This window comes from Talpa europaea, assembly GCF_964194135.1.
Source record: "Talpa europaea genome assembly, chromosome: 12".
NCBI lineage: Eukaryota > Metazoa > Chordata > Mammalia > Eulipotyphla > Talpidae > Talpa > Talpa europaea.
The window spans coordinates 3,836,414-3,857,495 of NC_140079.1; the positions used below are offsets into that span (position 1 = coordinate 3,836,414).

At 46.4% G+C, this 21,082-nt stretch overlaps 1 protein-coding gene across 2 annotated transcripts in view; it reads right to left on the reverse strand.

The window, feature by feature from the left end:
• Positions 1 to 5,637: 5,637 nt before the first annotated feature.
• Positions 5,638 to 21,082, reverse strand: part of TRPC6 (transient receptor potential cation channel subfamily C member 6) — a gene marked incomplete at both ends in the record, with an annotated part of 66,917 nt that continues 51,472 nt past the window's right edge. Inside the window, 8 exons of one of the 2 annotated variants that reach the window (XM_084250934.1) lie at positions 5,638 to 5,789; positions 6,243 to 6,318; positions 7,551 to 7,634; positions 11,054 to 11,128; positions 12,564 to 12,767; positions 13,530 to 13,725; positions 14,886 to 15,150; positions 16,957 to 17,190. In XM_084250934.1, the coding sequence (XP_084107060.1) occupies positions 5,638 to 5,789; positions 6,243 to 6,318; positions 7,551 to 7,634; positions 11,054 to 11,128; positions 12,564 to 12,767; positions 13,530 to 13,725; positions 14,886 to 15,150; positions 16,957 to 17,190 (1,286 nt within the window). The remainder of the gene's footprint in view (positions 5,790 to 6,242; positions 6,319 to 7,550; positions 7,635 to 11,053; positions 11,129 to 12,563; positions 12,768 to 13,529; positions 13,726 to 14,885; positions 15,151 to 16,956; positions 17,191 to 21,082) is intronic. The other variant, XM_084250935.1, reaches the window with a different exon arrangement.

Sequence of the window (21,082 nt, forward strand, 5' to 3'; positions counted from 1 at the left end):
ACACGCTGGCAGGTCGCAGGTCTGGGCCCCTCAGAGGCAGGAGACAGGTGTGGGATGAGGCCAATGTCTCCTTGGATACAGGGGCTGCGGGCGGTTCCCCTTAGTGCTCAGATTCTCTCTCACACTGAGCCTTGTGAATGGTTGAGGGAAAAACATTATTGTCCCGTAATGTCCCCTCAGCCCAGACTACTTGCTGGAGATTTTTTTTCTTTTGCTGCTTCTGTTACATTAAGTACTTTTACCGGTTAATATTTCAGGACTTCTGATCCGTGCCGAGGGGGCACATTCAGAAGGCTGCAGGAGGGCTTGGCCGCACGCCCCACGGTTTCTTTGGAAGGCTGCCCTGAGCTTTTCAACCATCAGCCAAATACCATCGATTTAAGAAAGGGAAGCTTAAAGGTGTGCCGGGCCAGACCTGGCTGGGGCTTTGTGAGAAACAGTAATTAGGCACCTGAGTAGGCAGTGGGAACTGCCCGTCTGTGTCCTCCTCGTGAGGCCGAGGCCTGACCAGTCCGGAGTCCCCGACCCTCCAGTGGCCATGAGAGACGACCCGTCGTGACGGAGCCCTCCCAGGCTAGGCCGCAGGTGAGTGACAGCCCGAGCTGCACGCTGCTTATTCACTGTGGGCTTCCTCAGTCAGAGGGTAACTTTGACTCAAATGATGAAGTGAATTAGTCAAGATGCTTTTCCTGTGAGAGCTGGGAATTATCGTGGCCCTGGTCAGTGACGGGGCAGCGCCAACGTGCTCCCACCTGGGCTTGGTACGTCCTGTAAATGACAGGACGACGCCACACACCAAACCCAAACAGATTGGTGCAGTCTCGTTTTCTGCTGTATGGACCGAGGAGTTTCTCCTCAAGTGCTGTATGGCCACAAGGACCTCCGGGGCGGCTGCTGCTCTGATGGCCGCCGTGGTCGCGCCCGCACATGGCAAGGGGTGAAACCTGTCCCAAGCAGAAAATGTTCTGAGTGGGAACTAAATGGTACCTGCCCTGAACTGTCTCATAATAGAATTATAAAATTATATATGATGATTAGATTCAGAAGTAATAAAAATGCCTTAAAATTTTTCCTAATGTTTAGTTCAGATGTGATTAATGTTTTTCACGGGTGGGGCACGCGGCTTGAAGACCAGCTTCCCATGTCCGCGGCAGGCGTGTTAGCTGGCTGTCATTCTGTCCTCCTGTCCTGCCTGGGGCCTCAGAATCCAGGCTGCACACACATGACCCTGACCCTCACTGGGTTTCCTGAGGTCCATGAGGGGTGGCTTCTTGAGGTTGGGTGGCCGGGGGGTCTGAGGGCCACATCCTTTCTGTACAGTTGTTAACGTGAGCCGACGCTGTGCGCCACATGCCATCCTCTGCCGGCCCATTTCATCTTTGCAGAAGCTCTTTGCAAGAGATAATTTTCTCTTTTTTATGTGTAGAACTGGGATAATGAGATTCTGGAAGGCCGAGGCATTCTGGAAGAATGCTCAGCTGGCATCGTCAGAGCTAGGACTCAAGCCCCAGGACCCGGCGCCACTCCTGTATGCCGAACTGCGAGGCTAGAGCAGCCCTGTAAAATAGTTTGATGATGTGTAGAGACTAGAAAGGTTGAAATTATTGAAATGAAAACAAGAAAAAACAAGCGACAAAAGGGGAAAAAAATCCATATTTATGTTTTTGTTCTACAATCATGGCTATTATTTGAAAAAATGCCTTTGATGGTAGATGTGTAACGTCCATACGCTTGTATTATGTGATTACATGATGCATATCACAGCAGACTGCACAAATATCTGTGTGCATACAGAGTCTTCAGGGAATAACACTGTTCCACAGCGACAGTGTGGTGACGTGTTCACCTTTTTGGAAATACAAGGTAACACTGACATCGGACCTTTTCCAATTTTTCTGAGGGACAGTCCATTTTCTGAAGAAGAGTGAAAGGTAAATGTCAGATGAGTGAGTCAGAGAATACTGAAAAGGTTAAGGCAGGAGGCGATTACTGCCGTGGTCCTGTTAGCCTGAGACCTGAGGCGGAGCAAACTCGCCCTGCTGTGAGGTCGTCTCGTAATGGCGGAGAGTCTGTTTTCATGGATGGTGATGCGGGTAGAAATGTAGGGCAGCGAAGTTCAAGACTCATTTCCTGAATGTCATCAGCAGGGTTTTCCCAAATGATTTAGAAAAACATTTGTGATGTTCTGTGTGTTTCCTGGAGGACACTTCGCTGCACCTCCTAGACACACGTGAGTGTGTGAGTGGACCGCACCTCTCACTTGCAGGCGAGGCTTCAGAAAAAGGGACAGATGAAAACTTCTTAGGTTCTCTAAATGAGAGATTTTTCTCCTGGCTTTTACTTCGGTGTCCTAGATAACGTTAGGCTGAGGGAAAGTAGGACCGTGCTGTCGCCTCCTCAGTGGCCGTCAACCCCCTCACCGTTGACGAAGATGGCTGCTCAAGATGCCGCTTTTGTGAGTTTGAAAAACATGAATCACCCTCCCTGTGATCCTCTCACAGTGGATAGATTCATTATCCACCCAGTGGCACTAATGTGTGTGTGTGTGTGTGTGTGTGTGTGTGTGTGAGGAAACCACCTGTCAGTCACTGTCTCTAGCTGTTCACTGGATTGAGTGAGCAGTAATCTTGGCAAAAGTTCATTCCAAAATGAAAGCTTCCTGTGACGTGAGTAAGGGCTGCCCTCACATGCAGCATAGGGAAATGATTCAAGAAGTGTCTGTGGAAACCTAGCAATCATTCTAGAAAAGAAACATTTGTCTTAATTACCCAGTTTTCAAGAGCATCTGTGACGTGTCTCCCACTACAGCCAGTCACTTCTAAACGCAAAGACTCAGAGCCAGAGCGGGTGTTTTGTGGGATAACAGATGTTTAGCTGAATTTCCAGTGTCCCTTCGTGAGGGAGCTGGGTTGCTCTCCTGTGTGACCTTGGATAAACTTGCTCACATGGAATAAACAGCACAGAGCTCTGGGGAAAATTCACATCCTTTCCTGCGTCTCCATGGCCTCAGTCTGCATGTTCTGCCCTGGCCTGGGTCACACTCCCTGGCCCTCAAAGCAGCCCTCCCCTCTGTTCATTCTCAGTCTCTGGAATGACCATGCGATGGAACTTAAGGTTCTCAGGTACCACCCACTCCTGAAGATGGAAACAGAAGTGTCACAAGGAGACAGGCACACCCCACTACAGTCAGTCAAGACCACAGGGAAGTGGTAGGCTGGAGTCCTGGGCCCGGCTCTCTCACGCACTCAACGTGTGAATACGTAGCCTCTAAAAGCCTCTATCTTTTCATTTCTAAAGTGGGGAGAATACTAGTGCTTCCCTCAGACAGTTGCTGGGTTACAGGAGCTAACGCGTGGGGCATTTACCCCAGTGCCTGGCACAGGGGAGGGGCTCAGGCTGTGTTTCTCCTGGCTGGATTAAGTCCCTAAAAGTTGTCTTTTCCCTCTGGTGGCAAGCTCCTTGAGTTTACACGCTGGTGTCCTAGTCCTTTCAGTACCTGGCAAAATGCTAAGCAGATAGAAGATTCTGGCAATGCATTTTGTTTAATTTCATTTAATTTAGTACGATTTCATCATATTAAATGTGTGCATTTTGCGGCGTCGGGTCATGAGAATGACAGAGAGCAAGACAAGGTCCAGGACGGGTAGAGGGAACCACCATGTTCTCTCTCGTGGGGGTGGGGGGGCAGGCGGGGACCTTGGGCCGGGGTGCTGTTCCATCCCGCTGTGGCAGCAGCCCTCCTGGACAGGAGATCTGACGGAGGCTGACCACAGAGAGCAGCTGGACAAAAGCACTCTGGCTTATCACCACTTTATTTTAACAGTGATGCTGACAGCTGCTTACAGGGGCAGGGCAGCGGCCTTGAGACTCGCTCACGGTCATCCTTTGACAGTAAGCCTTTAATTAAGCCCTTGCTGGAATATAGTTTCTTGATCCATATTCCAATTCAAAGGAGATTGGAAGAGATGACATTTGTCTGCCCTCTGAGGAAGATCGGCCTCTGGGAAATGTTAATTTCGAACAGTCCCAGGTGGCACGTGATGGCCATCCCTCTTCTGAGGAGGGCCCATGTTCATGCCTGTTGCATTTCCCAAAACTCACATCAAGTTCCTGCAACTTTAAAGACACTGGGGAATCTGAGTCTGTTTTCTCGAGACTTCTGGCGTCAGGCCGTTTACTGCCATAGAGCTGTTGTTGGCACGGAGGCCAGCCTCCTTGTTGTTGGCACAGAGGCACACAAGCTTGTGGACATGAGGACATTTTAATTTGCTGATAGCGCGTTTGACACAAGACTGATGACACCGTCTGATTCAAATGTTGTCACGAAACTTTTGGAAAAATACTTTTCTGTGTCACCAGATAAGTTCTCAATAAAGAATACCCACAAACACAAAATCACCAAACATAAAATATCAACTCTATTTTCTGATCTGTTTACATAAAGGTTCTTTGATTTCAGTAAATCAGAGTTGGAGATTTTCTGTGACCACTTTAAGATGAAGTTGGTACTTTGCATTTCCAGGCTCTCTCCTCTTGACTGTAGAGTAGGACTTCCAGGAACGCCCAGCACCATCTAGATTTTGGTGGGCAGAGGAGCCGCCTTCTCTTTCTCAGCTGCTGTAGCTGATGCCTCCTCACATCATCATCATCATCGGGGAGTAAGACTCCCCTCAGTGACCGCCCACGTGTGCAAATTCCATCTTCTCTTTTGTATGGAGGAGCGCATGGACTGAGAATAACAAACATGTGCCCACAAGTTCCCATAGCACTGGTTTTGCTTTACAATTGATGCCAAATGTGGAACTCCACCTGTCAGTATGCTCGGAAATGGCACAACATTGCGCTATAATTGGGCCAAATAACCAGCTGTTTGTGGCTTTGATCCTTTGCTAGCAGAAGCTCCTTACTGGGCAAATAATTTTCAGCCACAATAGAAAATAACACAGTAAGTTTTTCAGTGTCTATACTGGTTGCAAAAGAAGCAGGACAAACATTTCATCTGCATGTGTGCTCACACGCACACACACGTACACACGCGCACACAGCTGAACCAGGTGTCAGGTTCAGAAGCATGTTTCACTGCGTGACATTTTCAAAGTGGTCAATCAGAAAATTTAGGAAATATTTAACTCCATTTTGCACAGACATTATCAACCACCAGGGCAGAGGGGGGTGGGGGTGGTTCTTTGCTGTGAGGGATTAAGTCAGTGTCTGGCCAGAGATGCTTTTGCCCTAGCTTCAGGAGGCAGGTCGCCCCCACGCGATCCACAGGTGCAGAAAGGTGCTGGCACTCCCGGCAGGGGGATAGCACACGGGGAGAGCTCCCTGCCAGCTAAAGCAATTCCCAGGCCCACGGCCCGTGTGCTGACTGCATCATGGCGAGGACTCTACCCAAGAAAGTTTACAAAACAAGCACCACAGCTGGGCTCAACTTTCGCCATAATCTGTAGCTTTCAACTTAATGATATTTAATCACCAAGAATTTAAACATCAGGGTCCCAGAGAATAGGGTGATTCAAGTTATTTTTGAATTTTCTCGTTTAAAAGGTGGTCACACTGGCACTTAAAAAAATAAATTGGAAAAATAATATGGCTTCAAGTGGACAAATAAATATGAATTTTTAAAGGGAGTCAGCATTATCTATTGCTTTCCTCTTGATTTGGTTCCAATGATAATTTCTCCCCAAGTTTTCTAATAAGTTCTGCTAGGTCTTCTGAATTCTGCGTTTTTTCTTCAAGGAGTTCATAACGGAGGCTTGAGATGTCCTGTTTAATCTCCTTCAGTTCCCCTTTGAAGAACAAGAGTGGTAAGAAGTCAGCTATAAATGCACCATGCAGAGAAAACTGTAGTCCTGGCCAGACTGGATCCACCCTAACTATACAGCCGGTCCTCTGAGTCCCTCCAAAGGACACAGCCTACCTTTTTGCATGCAGAAAGTTTCTATGTTCTCAGCTAAGCTAGTGGCAGATGAGGCAGGTTGGGGGCACCAGCCCCTCGCCTTTCCCAAACACCTCCTCTCCCTCCAACCCCCACAAAAATAGCAGTTACTATGTTCAAGCAAGTGGCGCCATCCCCGGCTGGGGAGACGCACCCCGTCCCGAGAGTCCACGTGTCCCAGGCAGGCGAGGTCCTGCCTTCTTTTCCCCTTGCAGCACGCCCTTCCTGCGCCCCTGCCCAGCTCGCCCAGGCTGGGCCTCAAGGCCCCCGCCTGCCACACCCACAGCCCCTGGGTCCAGCTCACCTTCGTTGACCTCGTCACTCTCTTTATCGATCTGGGCTTTTAGCACGTATCTTTTAATGAGCCTCTTCATTATTTTCTAGACAGAGAAAGAAACCCATCTCAGCTTACGTTCATGACAGAAGTCTCATGTGGAATGAGTTTCTCGGAGTCCTCTCCCTTTAGTAAGCTCTGGGGAAGACTGCCTGTCAAAGACTAAGGTGACTGACCTGGAAGGGAAGACGTAGCACCTTATCTGTGATTCAGTTGTCACATCACCTGGGCTAGTAACTGTTGGTTCTCGAGAATACGTCTGAGCAAAGCTCCAGCCCTTGATGTTGGCTGATTGTGTTTCCTCTGGAAGGTATTAGAGTAACCCCGGCTGTTCAGTGGGGCAGGGTAAGGGTGTGAGTAAGTATGAGCGTGTTTTTCTCCCCTTCTCTTATTGCTGGGCAAGCAGGCAGGGCGAGGGAGGCTAGGCAGGGGACTCGGGGGGGGGCAATTGAACCTCCCAGACCCCCACGGATCTTTACTCTTTTTCTCTGGGCTTTCTCAGTCTCTCTTGTTGTCTCGTGGTCTCCTGTCTAGTCAGGCCGCTGGTCCTCTCACTGCCACCACCCCATGGTGGCTTAATCCCGGCCTCTAGGCCCAGCCGTGCACACTTAGACATGCGTGCACTCTACGCTCCAGGCGTCCACAATCAGACACATGTGCCCATGCCCACACTCCCAAGTGCCTCCTGCATCAACACCATGATGCCTGCAGGTAACAGCCACAGAGGCCAGGGGCTCAAAAAGCCTGATTAATTCACTTACTGTACAGTAAGGAATCATTTTAATAAATTATCCTATATTGTACAAAGGAACACTATACAGCCATCAAAATTAACGTGAGTATATGTTTTGTGCGATGAAAAACGGTTACTCTATAAATATGGTGACCAATTTCATACTATTACATGTGTATTTATACAATATCAAAAATATATGTAAAATACTTATATACATGTAATCAGACTATTCACCAAAAGTAACTAGTCTTTATTTCTAAGTGGTGGGATTTGAGATAAGTTTTATTTTCTGTATGGGTGGACTTTTTATCATGAGCACATGGGCACTAAGCGTCCCGAGGCCAAGGCTACGCCTACTGTTCATGGAGATAACCTGCTACTTACACCTGAACGTGCAAGCTGCTCAGTACATATTTGTTGAATTGATGCATTATTTTGATATTAAGAAAAAATGTAATAGTTCATTTTCATCAAAAGTATTGCATAGTTTAAAATTCTACATGTCACTAAATAGTCATATTTCTCTAAAAATCTATGCTTACCTGATACTGTCTTGGAGGATTGTTGAAACTGTTTAATTGGAAATCTTCTGAGCTCCTTATACTTGATTGTTTGCTGTGTCCAAGCTGCAATTTGAAAAGAATTAAAACTGATTCTCATTTCAGTTTTCTTTTAAACAATGTTTGAGATTTATTAGTTACATATATAAACTAGCAATCTCATTTATAAACAATCTCATCTCTGTGGGAAGTGGCATAGAGACTCGCTGAGTATTCTGCTTTCCAAGACTAATCAGAGGCGCTTTGGGGTGGCCTCTCAGTGGCCTGCAGAGGTTGTCTGAGGAGTCACTTTGATGTGCCACTGGTCGTGTTGTTTTGGGAGACATGCTTCACCTGTCCACAGATACACCTGTGGCAGGATGAGGCATGGGCTGTGATGTTGGGAGTCCACTGATGAGGTGGCCGCTGCATTGTGCAGGTTGCCAGGGTAAGGCTCGGTGTGGGCCAGAACAGGTGCCAGCAAAGCACGCATTAATCCACTTGGATTTTAAGGTCTGTGTAGTATCCCATTGGGCAGCACTTCCAACTAAAGGCTCTGCTCAAACAGGTGAGTAACAAAGAATTCTCATTGCCTGCTAGCAAAGTGATAACAGACCATATTAACTAGCTAAGAGGGAAATTAAGGGACTCATAAGGCACTTCCTAAAGTGAAAAACTGAAATAAGAAGTAGAATCTGAACAAAACAGACAGCTTCAAATTTGTATGATTTGGGTGCACAGATGAGAAACTTGAAGACTGTCTTCAAAGGCATCCGTGATTCTTTTCCCAGGACATCTGAGTTGTTGTGAGTGAAGCACAGTGAGACTGAGTTAAAAATCCTTCAGCTTTGCTGTTTAAGTGGCCACACGCTGGGTGAAAGCAGCTGTGCACAAGGCATCCTTGGAGCAGGAAGAACAAAGTGGCCCCTGGGGACCTGAGGAGATGCGGGGGTGCTTGTTATATAAGCCCTGTCCAAGCTGGGTTCTCAGCCAGGGTAAGCCCTACTGCATGACAGAGACATGGCCCAGGACTGCCTGCACTGTGGGGGCAAGTGCTGCCCCGATGACCCCGAGGGGCCCCGCATCAGAGCACGATGCTCTTCTGTCCCTCTGAGAATGCGCGCGATGTTCATTTCCCTGCCTGAGACCTTGCGGTGGCCGTGGCCGCAGCCACGGAGCGACCCTAGTTCCCACAGGCGGCGCTCCAGGCAGTGGGGGCGTCTGTTGTGACTGGGGGCGTCTGTTGTGACTTTTTTGACCCCGTAGGCAGGACGGCTCCTTGTGGGGGAGAACTTCCCGCGCCCTGCGGACCGTGCAGCCGCACCCTGGCCTCCACCCACTCGGTCCCAGTGGCTGCTCCCCTCTCTAGTGCCGTAGATGCACCCTGGGGTGCTGGTGGGAACCACTGGAATAATTAATTGGCAAGTGACTAGACAGTTGTGAATTCACTCAGGTCATTTCTCTGTGGCCAGTTCTGCTCTCTCTTGAGACATGAGCTTGGGTAAAAATAAGGAGTTTTTTCTCAGAAAAAAAGTTCTAATCAGCTTTTAACACATAGTGAGTATTCAGTGAATGCTAGTTAGCAAATGGAGTAATACAAAGACATAGGGCATCAGGAGAAATTTACCCAGTGGTGCAGAGAGACAGCATTGCCACTTGGTGGCAGAAAATTCTAATATAGAATTGTGTCCAGGTACAGCTGCTGACACGGACTAGAAAGTCATGCTTGTAGCCCCTGCACACACAGGCGGGCTCAACTTGCAGCGTGGACAGCTCTTAGCCCTCAGGGGCTGGTGTTTTTGGCGGCGCTGACGAGCAGGGCGGTGGGGGGAGGGTGCTTGTGGGAGCAAGGGGGAGGGACCCAGGGCCACGCAGGCAGGACCCTCCAGTTCTGCACAGACCTCTGCCTCCCCGTTTTGTGTCTCGGCCACATTTCCCTTCTCTGTAAGCTTTCTCTTTCTCCCTTCCTAGTCGTTAGTTCAGTTTTTTTTATTGAGTTATTTATAACCAAATAAGAAAAAGGTACTTCTCTCTAACTTGTACTTATATTTGTGAAAGTGTTTGTAATTTACAAGGAATTACAAATTTAATTCTTCCAGCGATGTTGTGTGTTGATTTCCGCAACTTGATCACCCCCATCTCGTAGATGAGAAAGTGAAGTTTCAGAGAAGTTCACTGAATTGCTGGAGGGATCGGACACTCTGAGGGCCCAGCCTCCTGAGTGACGGCTCATGCATCCACACTGAAGGGAATTCCTCTTCTGAAGGGAGAAGGCAATTTTGTCGCATAAGAGCAAAATAACTTCTCCCGGGCACAGGGGTGGGGCTGGAGGCCCATGAGCGGTGATGACAGCAGTCGCGGGCCCATCTGAGGGGGCAGCAGGCTCAGGGGCCTGCCCTACTTTTACTTTGGTTTATCTTTCCTCATGGGTGAAGGGCGCGTGTGAGGGCTGCAGGGAAAGCTGCCATCAGGCCTCAGGCTGTTATAATAAAGCAGGACGTTTCCCAAGCTTGCTGCTTGGGGGAGTCTGCTGCTTAGATTCTGCTGCTTGCTGGAGCGGAGAAGTTGCTGGGTCTCTGCTTGTCCCCAGTGGCAGCCACGGCTACCCTGACTCCCTTCCCAAACAATGAAGAATGCTTGCGCTGTGATGGATGGGGTGACAAGTTTCCTCATACAAACTCTCAAACCTTACTCTTCCTGCAATTCGGGGCTCAGCCCGTGGGGAGCGATCCCACTGAGCCCACCGTGTGACAACGGAATCCCGCTCTCCCCCTCTCTGAGTGCTGCCTGACTTCTCTGGGAAATTGCCGCAACAATGAAACATCAGGAGAATTGACAGTGCCTCACCTGACATCAGTCTTGCAGAGCCTGACAGCAGGTCAGAACATTCTGGGAGAGGCTTGGACAGCTGTCTTATTCAAATCACTGTGTCTGGGTTTTTATGTGCAATGGCATGCAAGTCCTACTTGCTACACTGCCCTTCTCATGCACTTACTTATAGTGTCCCTCACAAGCGTTCACTGCGCTCCTGCCACGTGCATGCTTCAGCGCTGGGGACCGGCTCTCCTGGCAGGGTGGTGCGGCTCCTGGCAGGGTGGTACGGCGCCAGGCGTGTTGCCCATCGCACAGCGTACCCACCCAGGGCTTCCTGCTTCTCCTAGTGCCCTTCCCCACCTTCTTGATCACTGCAGGGGCTCTGCCACATGCACCCTCCACCCCCACGCCTAGGGTTGGCGGTGTCTCTATCGGGTCCCTGTCCAAACCCTCTTTGTTTGAGATTTTCCTTCCTTACATCACTCTCCCTACATCCCATCACCCATAAAAGACACCCCAAACTGTGTGTCATGTGTATTCAGCATACAGGTAGCCCCGCGTGCTGATCCTCCCTCGCAGGGACAGGGTCCTTGAGCATTGCTAACAAGCATCCTTCCGTGGTCTATTATCTGCTCATTTCTCCTTTTTTTCTGATCACATGTATGATTTCATATTTTCAAGCATGTTCTTACCTGTTTTTTGTCAAGTGATAATTTTGAAAGATCTTCTTGACTTCCCAAAATTCCAAATTTCCTTTCTTCATTTCTCTTTTAAAGATAGATAGTAAAATGAGTACAGTTGCTAATTGTACAGTTGCAATTACAATACCAATTCCACTCTCTCTCTATTCCATGTTGTAAAGTCATCTGGTCTAATTCTCCAGCAAGTTTCCATGAGAAACATATTCTTACTGGCTTCTCCCTTCAGTGAATGCTCAGTTTCCTGGGACAAGGAACCCTCTCAGGCCTCAGTTCTGATCAGTCCCATAAACTCTAGACTTGAAAGACATTAACGGGCAGTTTTGCTGCCCTACCCAGCGTGGTCTGCGAGTCCATCTGGAGAGATGCTGTGCATGGCGTATTTATCCAGAACGCCTGCACAGGATGGCATCACGGTCACTCCCCGGGAGGGGGCCTTAAATTCCCAGGGCACTTTGACATATGCGTTTGATTTGATATTGATGATGCCATGTAAATTTTGTTCCGGGGCACTAGAGCTCAGAGGGTCTACTGCTCACTTGAGAACTCCGAGTAGCTAGTGGCCAGCGGAGCAGGGCTGGGACAGCAACCTTTTACTCAGTGATGGGATCTCATCATTGAACAGCACCTTCCAGCCCGTGGCCTCAGGGCCTACCCCGTGTAGAAAATCATCTGTAAATTCCTGCCGAGGGTCACCCAGCACTTTCTGATTATTTGTAATGATGGGTCACGCGCTACTTCCACTCTGTGCTGGGAAGGTCTTGTGACAAGTTTGTTTTTACACAAACTAAAACCAAACGGTTTGCAGCTTTTACCCACTGCCTCCCTTCTTGTTTATGAGGAGACAAAAAACAACTGCAGTCCATGGTCAGACGTGGGAATTTGAAAGATTTTCATCCTCTTCCCCTTCAGTCCTACGCCTTGGTGTCTAATAGCCAGCTCCTTCAGCCCCCCTTCCTGTGACCCCACGGCTGCCCCCATCCTGGGACGCCCCCCCCAGGCAAGCGCCTAGTCTTAGTGTGTGGTGCGGTATTCTCTGTGCCCAACTAGATCCTTAGATCCTTCTCCCTTCCCTGCTCACTGCTGCGTCCAGCCTCCCGTTTGCACGTGAACAACTGATTTCCTGACTTTTCAGCATGGACATCGCTTAAGAGTCTGTCACACTCCCCTGATGCACAACCAGATACTGACACCATGCCAGGCTGTGGACCTTGAGGTGAAGGGAGAGACGAATGGCTGCATGGAGCAATAATGGGACCCAGGAGAGCTCTCCCTTTCAGTGCCTGCTCCACCCGGATCACGTCATCATTAATGACAGATCAAGAGTTCTTACTTAAGTAGCAAATGCCCAGTGTGCTCCTGTTAAGCAGATTCAAACCAGAGGGCTGAGCTAAGTGACCGTGTTTGGGGACAGATGGACAGGTCACCGGGCTGCTTGCTTTAAAGGCGTGTGGCACAGTGGTTAGAATGGTTCAGCATTAAAATATAAATCAAGTCAAATTACCTTGTTCATCTCTGCATCTTCTTGGAAACCTTTTTTATGGCCCTGGAACAGCTCAGAAACGCCCTTTTTAAGCCTCAGTAAGAGATAAAACAAGGACTTTGGACTCGGCACCAGGTTGAAGGGAACAGGAAGAGTTCTTCCCTCCTCGAAGTAGGAAAACCAGAGCTTGGCCCTTGCAAATTTCCATTCCACATCGGCATCATCCTAGACAAATACAAGTCACAGCTCAGCAAGGAAAGGCAGGCAGGGAGCTCCTGGACGCTGCTAGCATTGGGTAGGGTGGGGGAGCAGGGAGATGAGGGTGGGGGCGGAAGGGGAAGGGAGCTGGATGCTGGCAAACACTCTCAGATGCCAGCTCCAGGTCTTTTCAAAATGTTAATGTTCGATACTCACTCATTCCTAGGTCTGTCTCCATCTGAAAATCCTTTACAGGACTACAGAGCCTAAAACTTGCATGTGTTTACAAAAACACTGACAGTTACAAATATATTTTACGCATTCTCAGCCACACTGTGCAAAGTTATTCATTCTTTTATCCTGTAACACATCCCTTCTTTGAGTGGACACAGGTAAAGATTTGAGAGTAAAATCTTACACTCACTCACATCTGAGAAAGGGTCCATTTTGAACATCACTCAAAAAAGACTCGGAGAATAGCAGTACTTATAAATGATAACGTTTTGAATAAAATATAAAATCATGCTGATAGAGTATTTCTAAAGTTTTTTTTTTTTTTAACAATGAATCAGGCATTTCTCTTTTGTCTATTTTGCTAGCTCTCCACACCCACTGAATCTGTGTTTAGATGCAAATACAGAAGGGTTAAAATTTTCTAGATTACTGGTAAAAAAGTAGATGAGACAGGAAAAACCATTGCTGAGTTGGTTGCATTAAGATATAAATTGCAGATCTCTGGATTAGTTAATACATACAGGCACAAAGTATAGGAATGTATAGAGCTTATACCTCAATTTCCTGGAAGGAGCTGTTGATCATTGCGATTAACATATTCAGCAACACAATGACCATTGTAACGTTATAGACGCCGTAGAGAACATAACCGATGTTTTCAATGAATTTGTGATTATTTTTGATGACCACTGATTTCACTTCAGAAAGTCCAAATATGGCCCAGAACAGTGTTTTAAAACTCTCCTCGACTCTGGGGAAGAATGAAGAGAAAAAGGAAATAATAAAGTGTACAAGTAAATGAGAGTGGTATCATGATAAAACTGAGTTGATTCCGTGTCTTTGCAAATTGCTTTTTGGTATTCAGGAGAAAATCCTTCACTTTCCTGAACCTCAGATTTCTCTTCTGTAAAATGGGTGCAGCAAGTTTTTATTTCCAGGAGTGTTGCAAGGACAGGTAGTGTTTTGTGTGAGGAGCACCCAGTTCAGTATCCGTCACATAGTAAGTGCACAATAAATGCTTAAGTACAGGCACTGACTCTCCATAATCCACAGCAGTGGCAATGGAAGAGTTACGTGTATTACTTAGTGAAAATGAGTTTGATAGAGCCCTTTTAGGCTTCCTGCTCATCTGCACTTCCGTCTTCACTCATGTCTGGTAAACAAGTGATAGTGTGTGTCCTAAGGAAACAGGACAAAGCAGCCACGGGCAGAGCTTCCAGAGTCACTGGCATAACTTCAGTAGGGGTGTAATGCTTTAGGCAGACTTCTTGACTTAAACTTCGCCCCTCCACTTAAAGCTTTTCTGTGATAAACTGCACTTTACTGCAATGTGGATAACGATAGGTTATGCTGCAGCCAGCACTTCTAATCCTACCACTGAAGACTAATAGTTGAATAATCTATTCCAAACATACCTAAAAACAAAACCACGTGTGTCCGTAATGAACATAAGTCAAAACTTTGATCACTATTGGTAAATTGGGTCTTCTTAATAGGATCTAACAAATAGAAATAGGAAAACAGCTGTTGTCGTCGTCAGAACCAAGGAGTCTCTCGCAAGCCAAGTGATGAGCCAGCTGCCAGGTCAGTGGGCGGGGCTCCGTGCTGCTTATCCTGCTTCCTCACACTAGTAGCAGTGCAGCACTACACGCGTTAACTTTCCTCAACTTCAGATTCCCCTTTGTGTAAGATAGAGATAATAAAGTGGCATCTGTGAGGAGTCAATTGCAATACCTGACTCCAAAAATGCTGTTATACTTCAAGTTCTTTCAACTCATCTAAAAATCCTTTCACTTAGCTAAAGAGGAGCTTTATCTCATGGACATATGTTCAAACTGTGACGCTAACATTTATTTCATCTGTGATCTCTTTCTATTATCAAACCCAGCATCATCATCTGAGATCACCTACGTTGTGAAGGCTTCGTTTTCTTTTGCACCGATGTAGTAGGAGTAGAGGTTGAACATTCCAATCATAAAGGCTACGAACACCATGATGAATATGACCATGAACTTAAAGATGTCTTTTACTGTTCTTCCAAGTGATATCTGCAGAGGGCCAAAGCTTTCATTTGCTGGTAAAATATAAGCTATTCTTGAGAAACTTAAAACCACAGCAATTGCATAAAGGCCTTCAGATATAATTTGAGGATCAGAGGGGTCCCACTTTATTCTGGCTAAGAAAAAAGGGAAAAACAAGAGTTACAGTGATTATCTTCGTGTTATTGATGTAGGTAACTTCTTTCCTAGGAAACAAATCTAATCATACTAGCAACCCAATGCTGATAGAAATCTCTTGTAGGGTTTCATAAGTGTCAGGTATATTTGAACTTCTGAATTTATTGGGAAAATGACCCGTGGGGTATGCTGGCAGTTTTCCATAAGGGAATAATGTGATGGTTTGGAGCTCAAACTACAGGCTGCTGGAAGAACTGTAACAAATTATTTAACGTATGTTAGCTCTATTTAATCTTCCATCTTTAAAAATGAGTTAATGCCATGCCTACCTCATTTATCTGTTGTGAGAATTCAATAAATAATGGCCCGTGTTTAGAAAATGCTTGTCACTAACTAAATGGTAGCATTTATTATTTAATCTTAAGCTGTAATAAAAGAAAATAAGTCATTTAATAAGTGATAGCATGTATTATTTAACCTTAAACTATGCTTACACTAATACAATTTTTGGCTTGTGAAATACTTGCAGTTATAGCAACTTAGTACAAGTCATCTTTATTGGTTACACAGACAAGTGTATTTTTATCTTAAAAACAGAGCAGGTCTTCATTTTTGAATTTTTCTGGCATTTTTGGGTCATGAAAACTCAATTAAGAAATCAGTATGAAGAAACCATGATGTGTAAAGAAAGAAGAAAAATATGATTATAAATCTGTATTTGCTTTATTTTCTGAGAAGCAGAATTAGGAAAAGATGCAAGAAACTACTAAAAGCAGTTTCCTTTTTTAGAGTACATTGCATCTAAGTACTAATATAAATAGATCGCTTTGACTTTTCAAATTTTGTATATTGAAAAAAATTAAAATTAAACATTCTGGGAATGAATAATAACACAGTAATCCTTATGTAATAGAGCCAGCAAACCCATAGAGATGTCAACTGAGTGTTAACTGATTCTCATCAGAGGCATGGAAATAAGTATTCAGAGGAAATCTGTTTTCCCCAATCCAGCAGATCATTGAGCTATTTCTGCCCCTTTGTTGCTTTCCTCCTGAGGCTATGGAATGACTTATCTGGTTGCTGAATTGGATGGACGACTGGCATCCTTTGTTCCACGGGCCCTCCTTGTCTAGGGAATTATCCTATGATCCTCCATGGTGGAATCTCCATGCTCGGGAATGGACTCTGGAGAGAACTGCCTGCCTGTTGCATCTAGAAATTGGAGGCTACATCTGCTTAAATCTGGGGTTCAGTACTACTTCTGTATTGATTAGTAGGCTCAGAACTATGTCAGCCACTCTGAGTTTGTTTTTCTCAGAGGGGAAGATCTGGCCTCCATATTCTTCTGTTGTATTTCTCTTCCAGTTCAAAGTCTGGGTGCGAAGTAGTGCTGTTGTTTACCATTTCCTCTCAGCAACTTCAGTTCCCATGTTTTCATGTAGTTTATGTGTCTTTAATGAAAATGGTACTCAAATGTGCACTATTTGTAATAGACAAGAGGAAAGAAATTAATCCAGGACATGACAGGCAGTCTCAGTGGGACTTGGCGTTATCCAGTTGATCCCAGAGAGAAAGTACAATGATTCTTGTGAGTAAGAGAAGTTTCCTGCCAGTTTTTTTTTTTTTTTTAATCAATGGAAGAAGCAGAAAGAACGCCTCTTCAGATACAGATAATCCGAAGAAGCGAGAAACTAACCAACAGTTTTATGAGGGTAGACTAGTAACTGGACTACTACTAACCTTCATTTTTATAAAAGCATCCTGCATTTCCATTCACTCAGGTCAGCTGTATCCTGCAAACTCACCCAAGTTGTAGTATTTCACATTGTCTCCCAGGGCAACTTTGGTCAAGTCCTTTAACGTGTCGTTGGCGTCTATGATGCTCTGAGCTTTGGATGCATGCCAGAATGCCATGAATCTCGCAATGAATGATGCTGCAAAGATTGCTAGCATGCCAAAATCAAGCATATTCCACAACTCAAACAAGTATTCCTTCGGCCCTTGAGTCCAGATTTCTTTACATTCAGCCCATATCATGCCTGTGTCGGAAAGGGGTTAAGATATCAATTCAGCTTCACTCCAGCCCTTGTACTTCAAGCAAAACAAGATCAATTTGAAAGGTTTCAGCCTGACATTCACCTCAGCTCACCCAGCCAGCTTTAACCCGCACTCTCCACAGAGGCCATGACTGAGCCTTATCAGGGCATCATCTGAGGGCAACTCCATAGTTTACCAAAGCCTTAAAACAACACGTGAGCATCCAACCACTGATTCATACATTGAACAATACATTACAATATGTTCATTAGAGGATTCTTTATACTAACCAGAGCACACAACACACCCACTTCACGGAATCAAGACAGAAGCCAGCAGGGGAGAGCACAGAGTTAATACAGTGTCTCATCTCCATGGGGAGTGGCCACAAGCAGTACTTGGAGAGCTCCAGCCCCTGTGCTCTGAGGACTCTTTCCATTTGCCCTAAGGTCATACTTCCCTATGAAGTGCTCCTAGCTAATGATAGAGGGCACCTCCTCAGGGCACTTGGGACTCCTCTGATGGCTGTTTTGGCTCAGGGATTTCCTGATGGTCTTGTGGAATTTTCCTTAGGCTGTGTGGAGATCTGGGCTGTTCCTGCTTGGCTGCCCTTCCCTGGGGATTGGCCATGCATCCTGTTCTGACAGTCCCTGCAGCCTTCCTTCCCTCCCTCCCCAATTTCTTTAAAATACATTACCTTAAATAAAACTGCTGTAATGAACCCCATCTCTGCCTGTGCATCTTGGACTACTTCATACCAGAAAATGTTCGTATCAAAAACAGACATGTTAAGTAAAAGTCAGAATGGTACCTATTGCAGGACTTTGTTGAAAGCAAACATACTTCTATGATAATTATAAGAAAATACTAATAGTTGTCTCTTGCTGATGGAATTGGTAATAATAATAATAATGCATGGTCTTTCTAAGCTTTATGTCTTTTTTTCTTTAAGTGCCATATTTGAGAGCACAGGTTTTGATCTCATTGCCATGGGTTTGAGGTGTACAATCTTTAGCAAGTTTTTTAAACTTTCTAAAACTTTACAAAAAGGGCATGATATACAGATGGCCCTTATGTGAAGAAATGGTCATCGTTGCTTATCATCAAGGAAATGCCAGTCAAAACCACAGTGGGACCCCATCTCATTCCAGCGAGCATGACCCTTATCAAAACAAGCAGAAACAAGTGCTGGCGAGAGTGTTGGAGAAAAGGAGCCCTGTGCCCTGCTGGCAGGATGGACCTGGAAGGCAGTATGGAGGTTTCTCGGATATTAAAAATAGGCCTGTTACATGATCCAGCAATTCCACTCCTAGGTATATACCCAGATAATGCAAGGACATTAATTTGAAGGGCTATATGTACTCCTGTGTCCACTGCATCACCATTTACAATAATCAAGTTATGGAAACAACCTAAGTGCCCAGCAGTGGGTGAGCAGGTTAAGAAGGTGTGGTGTACGTACACAGGGGAATACCACTCAGCCATTAAAAAGATGAAATCTTGCCATTTGTGACAACGTGAGTGGCACTTGAGGGGCTTATGCTCAGGGAAATCAAGTTAGAAGAGAATGGCAAATACTGGGCGGTTTCACTCCTGTGTGGAATATCAAGAAACAAAGCAAAGGAATAGAAAAAGACAAACTGAAGCAGATCCTTGAAATCTGATTGCATATCTAAGGCTACCAGAAGGGTGTGTGTATGGGGGGGTAAGTAAAGAGGGGTTGGGGCCCAATGGACTAGGGAGGCTTATGGCTGCTTGGTGGGGATGGGGTAGGGTAAGGGGTAGGGTAAGGGGTAGGGTAACACATCTGAAGAGGGGGGATCCTATACATCTGAATTATATAGTGATGCAAACTAGTATTACCTCAATAAAATAATTTACTCAAAACACTTTAAAACATGGGATGGTAGTTTTCTGTGGCATCTATTATCTTCTGATCTTGAAGAATGGTACTTTATTAAAAAAGTTATTTTATCCCATTCTCTGACATCCTGACTCTTCTTAGAGACACCGGGGGAAATTAATCCAAACTCCAACCATTGGCCAAAACCCATCTCCATCAAGTCTTTCATCATCCCTTAGTTGAAATTCATCTTCTGTCTGATTCCCAGAAGCCACCTGGGCCCAGTTCTCTGATTTTTCATGAATGGCTGTGGCTGAACCCGCTGGGCCCTGGTCTCTGCTCTGCTGCCTCATATGCTTTTCTCAAGACCAGCATGTTTTGGGGGTGGGGTGGTGGACAAACTGGGTTAAAGAGTCAATTCTATGGGTGAAAGTCAAACCTTTGAGGGTGAACGTGATGTCATGCGTGCATCTGCTGATGTGTGTCTGTACACCTGAAACTTATAGATGTGAGGCATAAACCCATGTTACTTGGAAAATGGCATTTAGTGCAGCACAGAAGACATGGTCTCAGGAGTCAGCACCTTCGATACTTATTTTGAATTATTCCCAGGGAGAGGAAAGGAGGATTGGATTAATATATATAATATAATGGATAATATATATAATATAATTGGATTAATATATACTTAATGGATCAAGGCTAATGCGGGAAATGTTGACTGCATGTGCTCACGCGCACACCTGGCCTGAGACCTGGGGTGGAAAAACCTGAAGGCCCCTCCTTTATGTGCTGCTGGGTTCCTGCCCTCCTGCAGGACAAGAAGGGTTTGGTGACTGCAGCATGGACGTAAAAGGGGCAGTCAAGCTCCTACAGTCTTGTCTTCAAAGCATCCTCTCGTGCTTCCTCCACGTTCTCTCTCTAAGAAGTAGAAATCTCATCAGAATTTGAGAATACGAGAGAGAGAAACGATTTTGCCTGAAGGACGAATTCCTGTCTTATTTCTCTGAGTTGCCCAGGAGTTACCACGCGTAGTTTGAAGTCCCGCTCTGCTTCCTCTGCTTTGGCAAGCGGGGCCTCCCCACAGGCATCGAGCCTTGGCTGGGGTGTGTTGGGGGCAGGGGCTGACTGCTTGCGAAGCTGCTCACCCCTCGCTGGGCTTTCAGGAAGTGCCAGGCGGGCCCTCTGGAGCAGCAGAGAACAAGTGTCCTCCCTCTGCCTTTACCTTTCCTAAGGCAAGAACACCATGTGCCCATAAAGTCTGCCCTGGCAGAGGCCAGGTGACCCGGAGGTGCTGAAACGTGCTTCGGGCGTCGTATTTGGCCAGGCTCCTTCTCGCACCCTGTTCTGTTGTCTTCTCTAGAGGAGAATCTCCACAAGTAAACCTCAGGCCCTGCCTTCCCTGGCACTGCCCTCCAGAGTCCGCTCTCCCTCTCCCCTCAAGTGCAGTCGGGGGGACACTCACCCCCTTCGGTGGCCTTCCTTGGGTGGCTCCCTGTTTTGCCAGTTGTCCGCACGTGGAGGCTTAAACCACACACACTCCGCAGAGGGCTCTGGTCGAGCCAGGAGCAGCGGGGCAGCCCTGGCCCTGGGCTCGGTCCCTGCCTTTTGCATCTGAGCGGCTCCCTCTGGACTTCATGTAATCGGTGCTCCTGGCCTGGAGCTTTCCCATGTCTGTGTTTCTCCTGACTAGGTTTCAGCCATCGCAGTAGTTGCTGACCTGCTCCTAGACCCAGTGTCCTTGACCACCAAGACTGTGTCCCCTTCCTGGGGCGTCCTCAGATCTAACAGAGGCACTCATCGCTGTCACATTTGTTCATTCAGAAAGAACCAGTTGCAGCCCATTTCTCATTTACGTTACACCTAGTGACAAGCCATATCTGTGATCCTGTCTGTAAACAGTGCAGTAGTTAAGACTGTGTTTCCTCTGTTTCGTCTAACCGTCTAGGAGATCTGAAGCAGATGACTTAATGCTCACATGAATGCAGGGAGGGAGACGGTATTATTAGAGTGGGAAAAGGACGCAGTAAAAAAACGATCCACAGAGAGAT